Below are 14,778 nucleotides of genomic sequence, written 5' to 3'. Positions count from 1 at the left end.
AGTGGACGAACAGGGAGAAAAGGAACAGAGGCAGGTTTAATGAAAAGCAGCGGAGAGATGAGTCATTAGGGAGAATTGGAGCGAGAACTTAGAAGCGGGAGTGCAGGAGACGTTGCAGGCGGGAGACAAGAGACGCGGTGGTTGAGACATGGCGGGAGGATTGATAGGAGAGATTGGAAAGACAATTTAGTATCGAGAGAGAGAGGGAGATTGGATAGAGCGCGGTGACAGGGAATTAGAGGTGGTGTAGGTAAAGTACAGAATAAAGGTACTCCTTACACACCAAGGGCATCATTCATTCTGTGCAATTAATCTACCAGAAAATACTTATTTTTGAACTGTTGAATATATTCATAAAGAATGTGAATATTAACCCATTTAGGCCTGGGATTATTGAATGCTTTAACTATTGAAAAATAGCAGATATACAAGCTCACTGCAAGCTTGTAGTTCTGCTATTTTTGAAAAAGTCGTGAAAATGTGTGCAAATCTTTGAATATATGTATTTTCAAAGCGAACGTTTGTAACTCAAATTTTGCTTCTGGGGGGGGGTCCCTGGAACTAGATATTTTGAGATGGGGGTCCGTGGCCAAATACAACTAATTTTGGGGGTCCTTCACATGAAAAAGTTTGAGAGAACCACTGACATAGTAGTCTCTCAAGAACAGACTAACTGAGCTCCAGTTGAAGTGAAAAGGACCTTTTCTTTGACGATGGCTAAGCCAGATTGCTGACATAGGAACATCGGGTTTTTCAAAAAATCTTAGAAGGATTCAAAAGAATAGGCTTAGTTATTTTTCACTGCGAATAAATGCATCAACCTGTATGAATGAGGAATCACTCAGGTATAAAGAAAGGCTGGAGGGAAACAGAAGGAAGGAAGCAGAGGGGGAAAGGGTATCGACACCCATTCTTGTACTTACGACGACTTTGGGCAGGTCTTTGTAAATCTGTTTCACAAAGTCCAGAAAGTGATGAATCTGAGAGAAAGAGAGGTTTACGCCCATTAAGATGATTAGTCAAAAGAAAATCTGATGACGCTTGCAAATCCCCTTGCGGGTCTAAAACTACAAGAGCAAACTCATCATTCGTGCACGTCTGAAGTTTTCTTTTAACCTAGTTAGGCCTGTGAGGAGGAATTCTCTATTCTGGGCACGGCAAATATACAGTACAGTACATCAGCCCTGGTAATAAAGCAAACCCCTCCAAAAAAGGAAACTTTTCTTTGAAAAGAGAACAGGGACGAGTCGCACCTCTTGAGAAATGGGAGGACGGAACTGCTTGTGCAGCTCGATGATGATGCGGAGGCAGATCAACACGTTCTCCTCACTCTCAATCTGGAAAAAACATAAAAAATAAAGCAGACGGGTTTAAGGCTTCACATTTGACATCTAGGTGCACAGAACAGACAAGAATAACGGTTTAAAACAATAGTGGGCATTGCAGTAAACCAGGGTTCCCCAATTAGTTTTCCCCAAGGGCCGAATTATGTCTAGGGTGCCAAGCCGAGGGCCACAGCATTGCTTGGGGCGATGGTGGCGTTCCCGCTACTCCAGCGACAGTTCAGATATCGTCGTTGTCGGGTGAAAATCTTAACAGTTCGTTTTGCATTTATCATTTTAAAAATGATTAAAACTAGTGAAAACAGCCGATCTACAAGCACACACCGCCTCGCACCGCGAGGCGTTGTGTGCTTGTAGATCTGCTGTTTTCACTACTTTTGTGCGACGGCCTTGTATGATGAAGCAGGGCTTTACTTTGCGAAAGAACGTACAAATTTGGAGATACGAGGTTTCCACCCAACAACGATGATATACTAGTGTGGTTGCTGCTCTTATACCACCATTATTACTGGGGTTGGTGGGGGCCAGACAGTAGCCCCCCGCAGACCTCAAATGGCCTGTGGGCCGCCTATTGGGGAACCCTGCAGTAAACACATCCACACACATCCATCGCAACTTAAAATCTACCTGCAACAGTGTTGTTCAGGGTCTGATAACAGAATCTATGTCTTTTAACGTATTTATTTAACGTAAATTAACTTCTAGTAGAGAAGTGTGCAAAAATCAGGGTGTCAAGCCAAGCCCCCCTGTACCTCCAGGAAGCGGAACATCACCGACAGGATGTTCTTGGTGTGTGGTCGGAGGTGCTCATTGGTTGGAATGCGGTGAATGATCTCCAGGACCAGCTTCCTCAATTGCTGCAAAGCACAAAACAATACATGGCAATACCAAGAGTTAGTTTCTAAAACAATCTCTCGTTCATTCCATCTCTTCTCAAATTGGCTTAATAAATGGATGCAAAGATATTTGGCCCTAGTCTACTGGTGAGAAAGCGCCGGATGCTGTTATTTGACCTCAATAAGGGTTTTAGCAAGAAATGCCCAAGATGTTCAATGTAGGGCTGTCACAATTATTACATAATCGACATTTGACATAATCGCAATTATTTAGTCATAAGGGTTTACATGAAATGTTCATATTTGTGGATATAGCAGATCTACAAGCTCACAACGCGTCGCATCGCAATGTTCTTTTTCAAGTATGGAGTTGTCAAATATGTAAGTCATTTCTTTGTATATTTTGGTTATGTGTCATAGCTGTCATGTGCAACTACAAAGCCTACAAGCCAAAACAGGAATGTAATTGTCAACGACAGAAACACAATTAAATCGTTAATCGCAATTATTTGAGGGACAATTAATCGTCATGTAAAATGTCATAATCGTGACAGCCATAGTTCAATGTAATCTTTGGCTTCACCATGCCTACCTGTGTGGGTTTCTCCTGCAAGAACTGCACTTCTCCATCCTGTAGGAAGGTAAGGAAGCGAGGGATAATGTGTTCCAAGAAGGTTGAGTACTGGGGCGATGACGTCACATTCTGGAAATGAGGCATTGACAAAAAGAAATGCAATTGGGTTTATTCGGCATGCATGTCACATATTGCATACAGGGATCCCACCCATTTTTACCAATTAATTTCCAAACCTTTTCCAGAATATTTAACCCAATTTCCAGGACTATATAACAATAATTCAGCTCATTAACAAGTCGCTTACTCCTATGCGCAATGCCCAAAGACAGGTAGTGTATGCCAGTGGTTCTCAACCTTTTCAGGCCATGACCCCCGAAATAACCATATTCGAACTGGGGACGCTGACGAGCACTACGAGTTGAGGAATTTTGTATAACACGGTTCTATTGTGAAAATAGACGATCTACATGCTCACAACTAGGGCTGGGTTCGGTAACCGCCGTACCGCCGTATCGCGGTATACTGCGGCCTACCGCGGTGTCAGGGTCCTTACCGCGGTAAAAAAAGACAAAAAAATAGGCTATTTTTATTGAGAACGAGCGAGTTTTAAAACGGGGGAGAAGCGAGGACCGCATGCGCTCCATGCCGCTCTGCTCTGGGCCGTGTACCACACGTTGGAAGCCGCCCACATACGTCACTCACACACACACACACAGTGCACGCAGGGCAGTAGAGTACGGAGCACAACTCTATGACGGAGCAGCAATGCAGCATATACTTTCTCTGTAATCCACTCGACACAAGGATGTTAATACATACCTTGTGTTGTGGCATATCTTTTTTTATTCATACGGATTACTGGCGGAGCGCGGGCCGCGTGGACAAAACCGAAAATGAAACTATTTTACTTTCTCCAGCTCCACCGCGTCGCACGTTGTGCTCCGTCCAGCGGCGCGTCGGCGATTTTATAACCTTTTCTGTCAAGTCTTGTAACTAAAACCTGTATATAGCAGCACTCAATCACTGTGATTTGAGAGTTGAGACGTGACGTGACGTGAGTTTACAGAATCACTGTACACGATCTGACTACCCTTCCTCTTCTGGTTTGTTCACATAGCTGTTTGTGTCTGAAAAGCCCAAGTAGCTAGCCTACGTTACTATGGTAACCCGACAGTGCAGATCTAAAAGCTCAGAACGCATCGCGGATGCGATGTGGTGTGAGCTTGTAGATCTGCTCCTTTGAAAGCCAGACCCGCTGTGCTGTACGGAGAAGTATATCTCGGGCAGTCAGGCTGTGTCGCCTCTCCACTGTGGAGAGGCGACTTTTGGGAAGATGATTGCAATATTTTGGCTTATCGCCGAACCTTAATTAATAGATACGGGGGTGCGGTAATTACCGCAGTACCGGCGGTAAATGGGAAGACGGTAATCGCGGTAACAAAATGTCCATACCGCCCCAGGCCTACTCACAACGCCTTGCAACGCGAGGTGTTGTGAGCATGTAGATCTGCTATTTTCACAATTTCTGCCTCTAATATTTGACAATTTGGCCAATGGTAAATGTGTCATTTCAGAGGTATTAACAAAATCAATAACCAAAGACAATGCATAGCTTCCAGGACCCTTGATCAATTCCAAAACTTTTCCAGTACTGGAAAAAATAAATTCAAATTTCAAAATATTTCCAGGAATTTCATGACCGTGGGAACCCTGTGAATATTGTCTCGTCCATGGAAACATGTTAGCTTGGTGTACAAAGTATGTACATTCAAAGGTCAAGTAAAGTAAATCAACAGGAAAACTGAAGTTGCTAAATGTACCTTTCCATACTTTTAAAACGGTAAAAATGTAATTTGTGATATGCTGCAACCGGGTCTTGGTTTGCAATTGAAATTTGCAGTTAAATTATGTTACATTTTATTAAATGTAAAGAGTTCCTCTCAAAGAAACTGAATATAGTCTGTTTTCACTGTCAATTCATTTATGACTCAAATCAGATCAGAAAGTGTTTGGGCTGTCCTGTAAAGACTTGAGTGTAGTAGTGGCTACTAAAGGAGTAGTTCGCCCCCAAAATGCCTTTTTTTCTATTGATTAACCATGCCATAGAGACTTGAGTTCAATATTCACCCCCATTGATTCCGGATGGGGACCGAAATGCATTTGGGTCCCCTTCCGGAATCAATGGGGGTACATTTACAATAAATCTATTTTTTGTCTTTGGAATGTGACAAAAAACTAAAAAATGTATTGAAATCAAGTCTCCATGACGTGAGTAATCAATAGAAAAAGGTAATAAGTGAACTACTCCTTTAAGTGTGCATGTGCCTGCTTCTCAGCCAATCAGGACCCATAGATATGCAACTAATGCTTCTGCAATGTGGTAGCGCTTTAAAGACTTGAACAATCTGACTGACAGAGTAGCTTATACTACCTGCCAAGGTCACGGCGACAAATACTGAATATTCACCGTCATCTTTACATCGCGCAGCCTGGGGTTACATTGATCAACCACCATACACCCTCTTCCTCATTTTCAATGGCTTTCAAAACGCTTGTCAGGTAACCTTTAAAGAACCGATCTCCATACGACACTCAAATTCATCAATGCTTAGAGATCCATCATTGCGCTCAGACCATGGTGGAGATTAATGAAAAATGACTTGTCTGCCATTACCGGGTGGGGAGAGAACTATTCATCACACTCACCTCAAAGTTCTCGCTGACCTCCTGCATCATCTTCAGCTTGGTCTCGTCGGCTGGGATGTTGAAGGACAAGAAGCGTGCTCGTTAATCATCACAGCTAATGATACGGCTCCAGTGTTCCTGGCAACCTTGCTTTGCTCAGCAGTGGGGGGGGCTCTCAGATCTTATCAGTTTTACTTTCAGCGTCCAGATTGATTGAAAGGGTACATCCATCCAAGACAGACACACTGACACTCACTCTCACACTCACACGTACCTTTCATCTGGACTAAAGCGTATCGCTCTCATCACATTGCCCCCCCTGCTGAGCATAGCTACACATATCCAGAAACTAGATATCCCTGTATTGCATTGAGAATGTATTGGGTCTGTTTGCTGTAAATCTGTTGAAGTTTCAAGCAGTTTGTGGCACGTGTGTTCAGAATGATTACAGATTGCAGATTTTAGGCTGAGATGTTAGCAATTAGTGAGTGTGCATGTGTGAAAGAGACTAATGTAAAATACTCTGTGCAAATCTGAAACCATATCTGAAGACTAACAATGCCAACGTGGATCTGTATCTTAATGACCATACCAATACAGATTAATCACACCAAGATAGTGTCAATGGTGTTAAGATACATGACAGATTACATACCTAACACTTTCATATCGTCGACTCTACTCTAATTCACCAATTCTACACAATATAAAAAGGTCAGTACTTCTATAAGCAAATAAGCATTGCAGAGCCATGAGGCCCATAGGGCAAGAGAGATAGGTAGCTTGATGACGCTAGTATGTCAGTGTCAAACAGACTTTACTCAATTCAACCCTTGATTCTGAATGCCAAGCAGGGCGGCATTAGGCTCTTACAAAAACCATGTGTATACAGGGATAATTGCAGACCTACTGTTAGCTTTTACATGAGACTATTTTCGCTATAGTCTTACGATGAAGTAGTTCATTTCCCCTCATGCACAGGAATAAAGTATTACAAAGTTCATAACACTGCACTGTGTAGCTGTCAACAGAGATCACCTGAACAGGATCTCTTGTGTGTGACTTACATAGGCCTTAATGCTTAATCTACTCCAAATCTACTACACCGAGTGCTGCGCTGCGAGCTTGCACATCTGCTATTTTTTTTTTAAATCATGTTTTTTCTAGGGGTCCTTGACGTTAAAAGGTTTGAGCACCACAGACATAGAAACATACTATTTCAGAAAAACCATATAAGACTTCTATCAACTCACGTGTGTTAGTGTCCGTGAGCGCTGCCACGAACTGCAGGTACTTCTTCATCAGCGTGGTCTGGTCCACCACAGTGGGACTAGGGGTGGGCACGAAGGCCATGGTGCCAGCTGGGAGAGACATGGCTGCGACGGGGCAGGGGGCAGACAGCAGTCTGCACCAGTCTCACAAGAATGTCATATACACTGCACACGAGGAAGAGAAGAAAAACTATTGACATGGGAAACACAACTGCTATTTTATTTAGGGACGGGACGATATGAAAAATGTCATGTGTGATTTAAGATATAATCGCGATAATCAAAATATCCCCAACATCCATTATCCTGGGGCGGAACATTTGCCAAAAAAATTGCAGATCTACAATTGCAACGCGTTGTGAGATTGTAGATTGGCTATTTTTTGGCAAAGAGATTTGGTAGAGACAGAGTGGGGGGAAAAAAGAGTAAAAACTATATCAAGTACGTTATTTACAAGTGGTACCAGATATGCAGCTCAGCAAATAAAAGGTGAATTGATCCCAGTGCATGACGGAGGACATTTTCACAATACATTTCTCCACTACATGATTATCGTTGAGTGTTTTTTAATCACAATAAACGATAATAGCGATGATCGTCCCATCCCTAATTTCATTATTAATATATCTAAAGACAAGAATGAAGATTTTCATCAATGTTATAACAGGGCACTCGCAGATATTTTGTTAAAAGAAAAGGTTTGTGCAACAGTGTCTCTCCATCTCTTTAATAAACAGAAAAGACATTTTCAGATGGGTTGCCAATTTCAGCCAATCGGGAGAGAGAGAGAGTATCAATTTATCAGCTTCAATTTTAGATTGTTACAGTTTCAATTTTGTCTGCTAATGGCACTGTGTCATCACTTAGAATTCCACTTGTTTATCCTGTTGGCTATCTATACAGGCTTGTCAACTCTCCTGGATCTCCCAGGAGTCTCCTGGATTTTGAACCCCTCTCCTGGGAGTCTCCTGGATTGGCAAATCTCCTGGATTTCTCCTGGATTTTGTATCAAACTCCCAAAATTCACCAGAACACAGGAAATTACATCTACTTTGTTAAAAATGTTCTGGGGGAGGACCCCCAGACCCCCCGCTTTAGGGGTGGGGGCAATACATGCAAGAAAGATCATACAGATATTCACTAAGTAATGACTTAAAGATGAGAAATCATTATTAAAGATGTCCTTTTGCTTCTGTCATCAGATCTGTACTCCTACATTTGGCATATTAGGCTGAAATTGTACACATGCTAGTAAAGTAAGCCTGATAAATGTATCAAACATGCACAAAATTCAACAGAACACAGGAAAATATATCTATTCATAAGTTTTGGGGAGAGGACCCCCCAGACCCCGGTTGGGGAGTTCCGCGCACCCCCCAAAAATAAATCTCCTGGATTCTGACAGTCCAATGTTGACAACCCTGTATCTATAACGTCCGGCACAATCTGTGACAGCTCATCCTCAGACACTGAAGTAGTGAAAATAGCAGATCAGGGCAGGCTCACAACGTTGTGAGCTTGTAGATCGGCTAATTTCACTTTTTTTATTGTATTTTTATTTGAATGATAATGAAGGGGACGGTTTTGGACATCATATGGCCTCGTATCCTATAGTAATGCGTTTGAGATCTCTTCTCAAAGTTCTAATTGGATAACATTTGTATCCCAAACTTGAAAATGCATTTTCTATTTACTAAACAAGCTGGAGAGACAGGTCAGGGGGGACCCCTGTTACTGACCATGCGTTCTATTTAGAATACAGAGCCATTTTAACATCTATTTGAACAATAAATCCCTCACACACTGCCTCTGTGTTTTGTAAACACCACAAATGCGACAGCATACGCATGCCGCTTGGCGCTCAATGATGACATCAGTGCTTATGCTTGAAGCGCCAGCTAGCACATTCTGTCCAGAAACACGCTGCAAAAACACCAGTCGAATAACTGCATTCCTAGCTTCAAAAGCTGGCCTCGCCTATTCCTGTGCTTCCTTTAAACAAGCGACCGTACGCCCTTCAAGGCAAAACAAACCAGGGACAATACAGCTCTCGTTCCAAAAAACACCCAAGCATTAGCACCTTAGCTAAAGCTAACGAGCTAGCATTGCCAAAGAAAGGAAGCGCTCGCGCAACCCCCACACAACTCAGTTTAAATTATACAATAAAATGCATTTAAAAATCACCTTTTCTCCCAAAAGATATTGTTCATGCTTTCAATGCATGCAAGATGCACTGCAAGCCATTAACAGGTGTATATTTAAGCTTTACTTCAAGAATAAAAAAGCATCCCATTCAGACTTACCAAGTCCCACCGACAGGATGAAACTGTCTGTGTGTCAGAGTCGCCGCGCTGAGCATTCACCACATAGACCACTGGGAAAGATGCCAGATCACTCCGCGTAATCTTTATAATATTGTACTTGTGAAGGTTCTCACACGTTGATTTCAGAAAATGTATTTGTTAATGCGTAGGTTTTATTATATAAGTAATAATTACTACATTAAACCATGTTTTATTGGACTTAACACTTATTCTAGTGCCCGTGGAGGGATAAATAGTGAAACCGGTGGGTTGTAAGACCATCGTTTTCGATGGTCTTCTGCCTCCAGGGATGTCGGTAGGCGAGCGAGTTTTGCGGGCAACTGCGCGCCGCTCTGGTAGTAGACCCATTATCCACATTATAATAGATGATTATCCATCGTAAAAGGAATGTAAACGAACACCGCTGTTTAAAATTCGTGGGAAAGTCATTTTGTAGGCTTATTTATTAATTAGGAGTCGATTAATGTTCTTGCTGAGTTTTCTTTCACATCTTTGTGAAGTTGGCACCCCATATGATGAAAACATACATCAAAATTGTGACATTCTTTAGTGCTGGATCTGTGCTGAATTGTGCTGTAAATTTTATCATTTGTGCTGCCTGGTATCATTTTTGAGAAGTTATAATTTTGCTGAGCCTTGCAAGGTTGCACCCCCAATTCTTTGGCTCGAAATCCCCCCAAAATGGTGCCTCTCTTTAGTGCTGGACGTGCTCTAATTTGTGCAGTTGAAATCATCAATAATTCATGATTTAAATATAAATAAAAATGATAATATATATATTTATATATAAAAATAAATATTTTATACATAAATGTTTATATCGTCAATTAGAATATAGCAGCATTACAGTGGTGTGCCCTACAGAGGGCGGTGTAGAGCGGTGTTTATGAAAAAACACAAAGACGTTAAAATATTGTTATGACCATGGCCTAGTCTAATAAAATATGCAGTATCTGTGTAGCCCTGAATGACCATAACAGGAGTGTATAAATGTAACCAAATGGACCCATGGTCCTTGAAAATAAAATATTTGAGAATCACTAGTAATATAGTGAACTCATGTTCCAGTGTCATAGTAAATCAGTATCATTATTCTGAAGAAAACCTGGAGACTTGACGTTTGGTACAGTAATTGGGTATATAATAAGAACATTATAAGTGTGCAAAACAGAAAACGTGCCATGGACAAGGCCAAGTCTTGTCCCAAGGCAAACACAAATCGTATGACAGTGTTGTGCAAAAGTAGTACACTCACAATGTCCTATTTACACTATTTAAATGCAATTACAGTTCACGTTTTGGTTATCGTGTTCTCTCAATTTGAAGGATTTCAATGGGAGGATTCTGAGACTCCAGGTATAAATGTCTCAATGGAAGAGTACAGAGAGTGGGACTGACTCCATCCACTGCTGATGTACAGTATATTATATTGTAATAACACACTCTACCACTGGTTACCATAATGGTTCCATTCATTAAAATAAGTTCTGGATTGCATATTTAAAACATATTTAAAATTGTGTCCCTTCTATATGATAGAGTATGTAAATATAACTTATACAATTGGGGTGGTTGTATGTTGTCTCCCTTCTCTTCTATTGACACATTCAGATTGTGTCAGGTGTCTCATCTAGACACAGGATTCGGACACCAATTTTGTCTTGATGGTTGTTGAAAACTTTGTTTATTTTTTAAAGGCTGTCAATCATGACATTTCAGCTGACTATTAATTATCACAGAACCAATAATTGTGATTAAAAGACGACCTCACTCACACAATTGGTCCCCAATGCTGTGGATAATATGGTAAAAAGAAATATCGTTAGGCAGGTTTCATTTCTTTCAAACAAGATTTCAAAATGTGTTTTATTTTTCATCAACGCAAGAACAAAATTATATGGCTTCCATTTTAGCATGCAAACTTCCCAGGAATAGAAAGCCTGTTGTTTCTATTAGCTTGGATTCCTCAACAATGAGGTCACTGGCAAGCCTAAACACCTCCTCTTTTAGGCTTGGAAAACAGATAAAACAAAAAAAATACTAAAGCTTCCATTCATGAACTTATGAGGGTTAGGGTTAGGGTAACAATAAATGTACATAACTATACGTTTGAAAGGAATTTAACATTTGTGCCTGTAACAAAATGCCAAAGAAATTCAAATAATGGCTCATATATCAGCAAACCAATCTAGCTCAGATTAACATTTTTCTACGTTGAAAACGGTTCCCACACAATCCACAGTAGAAGACCTCCCTGGCCTCCAGTGTGAAGTCTCTAGTGGTTCACTTCTTTAAAAAGCGTTGTATAGGTAAAACCCTTCTTAGAATGCTTCATTCAAGCGTGAATAGCTTGGACGTGCCTCTTTACAGTGATGTCTGAACCATTTCTTACACTGGTCTCAAAAGTATTAGTTGTCTGAATGAATCTTCTTGTGTGATGTGAGGCCTGAGGCAGTGCTGAACCACTTCTCACACTGGTCACAGTTGTAAGGTTTCTCCCCTGTATGAATCCTCTTGTGACAGTCGAGATGAGATTTTCGTCCAAACATTCTCCCACACTGGTCACATTTGTGGGGCCTTTCTCCTGTATGAATTCTCTGATGCGCTTTGAGACCAGGTCTTTGTCTAAACCTTCTCCCACACTGGACACACTGGTAGGGCTCCTCTCCTGTATGAATTCTCTGGTGCTGTTTGAGGGTCTTTATGTTGCTGTACTTTGTCCCACACTGCACACAGTGGAAGGGCTTTTCACCTGTATGAATCTTCTGGTGTTGTTTGAGAAGGTTGTTTCTGCTGAATTTTCTCCCACACTGATCACAGTGGTATGGCTTTTCACCTGTATGAATTCTCTGGTGTCGTTTGAGAAGGTTGTTTCTGCTGAATTTTCTCCCACACTGGTCACAGTGGTAACGTTTCTCTCCTGTATGAATCTTCTGGTGTTGTTTGAGAGAGTCAATTCTGCTGAATCTTCTCCCACACTGGTCACAGTGGTAGGACCTTTCTCCTGTGTGGATTCTTTGGTGACGTTTGAGAGTCCCTCTGTCACTGTACTTTCCCCCACACTGGTCACAGTGGTATGGCTTTTCTCTTGTGTGGATTCTTTGGTGACGTTTGAGACGACTACCATGCCTGAACGTTGTCCCACACTGGTCACAAACATGCGTCTTGACTGGTAGTTGGGAAGGAACGAAATCTGGGATGGAGAATGAGGGGAGACAAAGAAAACCACAAAATGATTAGAGATAACATGCGTTGTGTTACCAAGTGATAATGTTCTCACTTCAAAAGCACAGTAGACCTCGAGCCTGTACACCATGTAACAAGCTAAGGGATATTTCACTTTTAAAAAAATGTTAGGTCATTTTATCGTCTATTCAGGATTTTGGGAGCATCCTAGACAGTTTAAGTTGCTTGATTCAGTGTATGTAGATATTTGATATTCCTTTTATCAGACAGACACTCCACTTTCCTATACAAACCCATGGCAACTTCAAACTCCATTTTAACCATGATAGATTCATCAATTTATTCTTCTGCTATACAACCAAAATGTGGAACGCCCTACTGAAGGCCTTAAAGGAGTGTGGTTCCCCTAGCATCCTTTAAAATTGCCCTGAAAAACCACTTACAGGCGGCAGTCATTCGCAACTGGCAATAGTTGTTTTTCTACATCTACTGCATAGTACTGTGTTCTATCCGTCTGTCATTCAATGTTATGAGATACTTCAATGGTTTCCTAGGATCTCCTTTTAGTTAACCTTGTACCAGTGAACTGTACCGTCATGAAACTACCTTTTTCTATGCAAACTTCTAATAAAGTCTTCAATCTTCAATCAATCAATTCACAAAAGCCTGAGTAGACGATAAAATTACCCAAAAATGTTTTGAAAGAGAAATATCCCTTTAATACAGCATATCGATTCGTCACTGGCGGGTGGAAACCTTCTATGTCCAAAACTATTACTTTTTTAGAAAATGGGAAACATAACCTCTATTCAAATGGATCCAATGTAGTCATTCAGTCACAAGCTCTCATTAATAATTTATCAGTTTAATATTCATAAAATCACCAGACAAACTTCCACTTATACTTGAATTAGTCTATAGACGAACTCTTTAAAACTCTTTTTGGAAAAATAAATAAATAGAGAAAATAAGTTTAAAAAAGGGCGCCTCCCCTCACGCATTACAAGGATGATATCATTCACCAGAACCAAGGACATGTGTTCTCAATGAGTCCAACAGGGCTAGAATAGAGCTTGACGTTACACATAGGAGGAGGATAGGCTATCTGATCAAATAAATATCAAGAACTGAGTCAAGCTTTTTAAAAACTGACTCAGAAAGCTCAAGAAGCCATTAAAAATGACCCCAGAAGTGTTTTAAATTGAAATACCCCTTTAAATGTAAGGGTAGCCTATTGCGTACTATACCTAGGAATAAATTGGGCATAGGAGTATTCAGAAAGTTTCTAAACTTGGAATTTATCAATATCATTTCACTTTAACCGTTGATACTTTAATAGTAAAACGGACCTGAGTTTCAATCTACTTGGTGCACTTTTTTTTATCTCTAGATCTACAAGTAATCTGTGGTCTTTGGTGAATGTCACCCCCAGAATAGGGATGCTGGGATTCAGCTGGTTAAAGTTATTTTCAATCTGTCCGAATGGAAAATGGATACGTTTGACATATTTAGGTACTGTAATAGTAATTCAGGGGTGCTGTGGATGAAAACGTTATTTACAGAGGTGGCCTGAGCACGAAACGTTTGAGAACCAACCTACCCATCTCATCACCTCATCACCCAGACATGTAGATGAAGGATATACAGTAACACAAAAGTAACCTGTGACACGTTCATGGAATTGTCCACATTTAGTTTTTCTTACTTTGCTACAGTCTGCTAGTTTAATTGTTTTATTGGCTACGTAGGTTACTTTAAAGATTAAGTACCGTTTTTATTCATTGTTCACATGTTTATGGATTATATATTTAAACTGTATCCATACTAGTGACAGTAGATTTGATAGTGTTGTCTGTTTGCAGTTTGTTGTTCTGTAGTCCACCTGCAATTTACAGATACACCTGCTACATGGCCTGTAGCCTACTTTATGCTCCACTCAATTCCTTTAATATGCAACTCTCTGGTATAAAACATTGGTAACCAGGGGTCCTTGAGAGCTCCATGGGGGGTCCTCAGACAAAACTCTGAGAGTGTAAAAATTAAACCAAATGGACCATGACAGGTCCCTTTGGTTGCATTTGTACTCTCAAGAGTTACATTGACACTGATGATACGATGTAGATTGGGGTATGAGATCAAAATGTTATCAAATGTGGGTCTGTGGTCTAATGCATATCAAACTGGGGGTCCTTGAAATTAAATTGGATGAGACTCACTGCTATAGCTCTAAAAATATTCTCTTATGGGCTCATGTGTCTCAATTTGGGGGTCCTTGACATGAAAAGGTTTGAGAAACACTGGTAGCCTATAAAGTATTCTCTGTGACTGGTATTATTTCCATATTGAAAGTTAACCCTGACAGAGGCTAAAATTACCTAAATACTCCAATGTTCATTCTCTCTCCTGTTCATACAGGGACCTATAATTGGAGATAAAAGAAAAGATGAAACTAAGGGTACAAAACAAATGTAAAGTAGGCCTACCCGTTCTCTGCAATTTTATCTGTGGCATCATCATGGCCTGCAAAAGCTTCTGTCCACGGTACATCTGTCCCTC

General features: G+C 40.8%; 1 protein-coding gene across 2 annotated transcripts in view; it reads right to left on the bottom strand.

Annotated features, from left to right (window-relative positions):
- The window catches only part of trrap (transformation/transcription domain-associated protein), a 216,545-nt gene extending 209,674 nt beyond the window's left edge, over positions 1-6,871 (bottom strand). For both annotated transcript variants that reach the window (XM_080747821.1, XM_080747822.1), the window contains exons 1-6: positions 6,695-6,871; positions 5,463-5,512; positions 2,772-2,882; positions 2,096-2,200; positions 1,254-1,337; positions 924-980 (exon numbers count right to left, since the gene is read on the bottom strand). In XM_080747821.1, the coding sequence (XP_080603947.1) occupies positions 924-980; positions 1,254-1,337; positions 2,096-2,200; positions 2,772-2,882; positions 5,463-5,512; positions 6,695-6,815 (528 nt within the window). In that variant the 5' untranslated portion in view covers positions 6,816-6,871. The remainder of the gene's footprint in view (positions 1-923; positions 981-1,253; positions 1,338-2,095; positions 2,201-2,771; positions 2,883-5,462; positions 5,513-6,694) is intronic.
- Between the last annotated feature and the right edge of the window lie 7,907 nt (positions 6,872-14,778).

This window comes from Nannobrachium achirus (assembly GCF_963921795.1).
Source record: "Nannobrachium achirus genome assembly, chromosome: 18".
Taxonomy (NCBI): domain Eukaryota; kingdom Metazoa; phylum Chordata; class Actinopteri; order Myctophiformes; family Myctophidae; genus Nannobrachium; species Nannobrachium achirus.
Note: the sequence above shows the minus strand (reverse complement) of the source record. Positions and strands in the feature narration are given on the sequence as shown.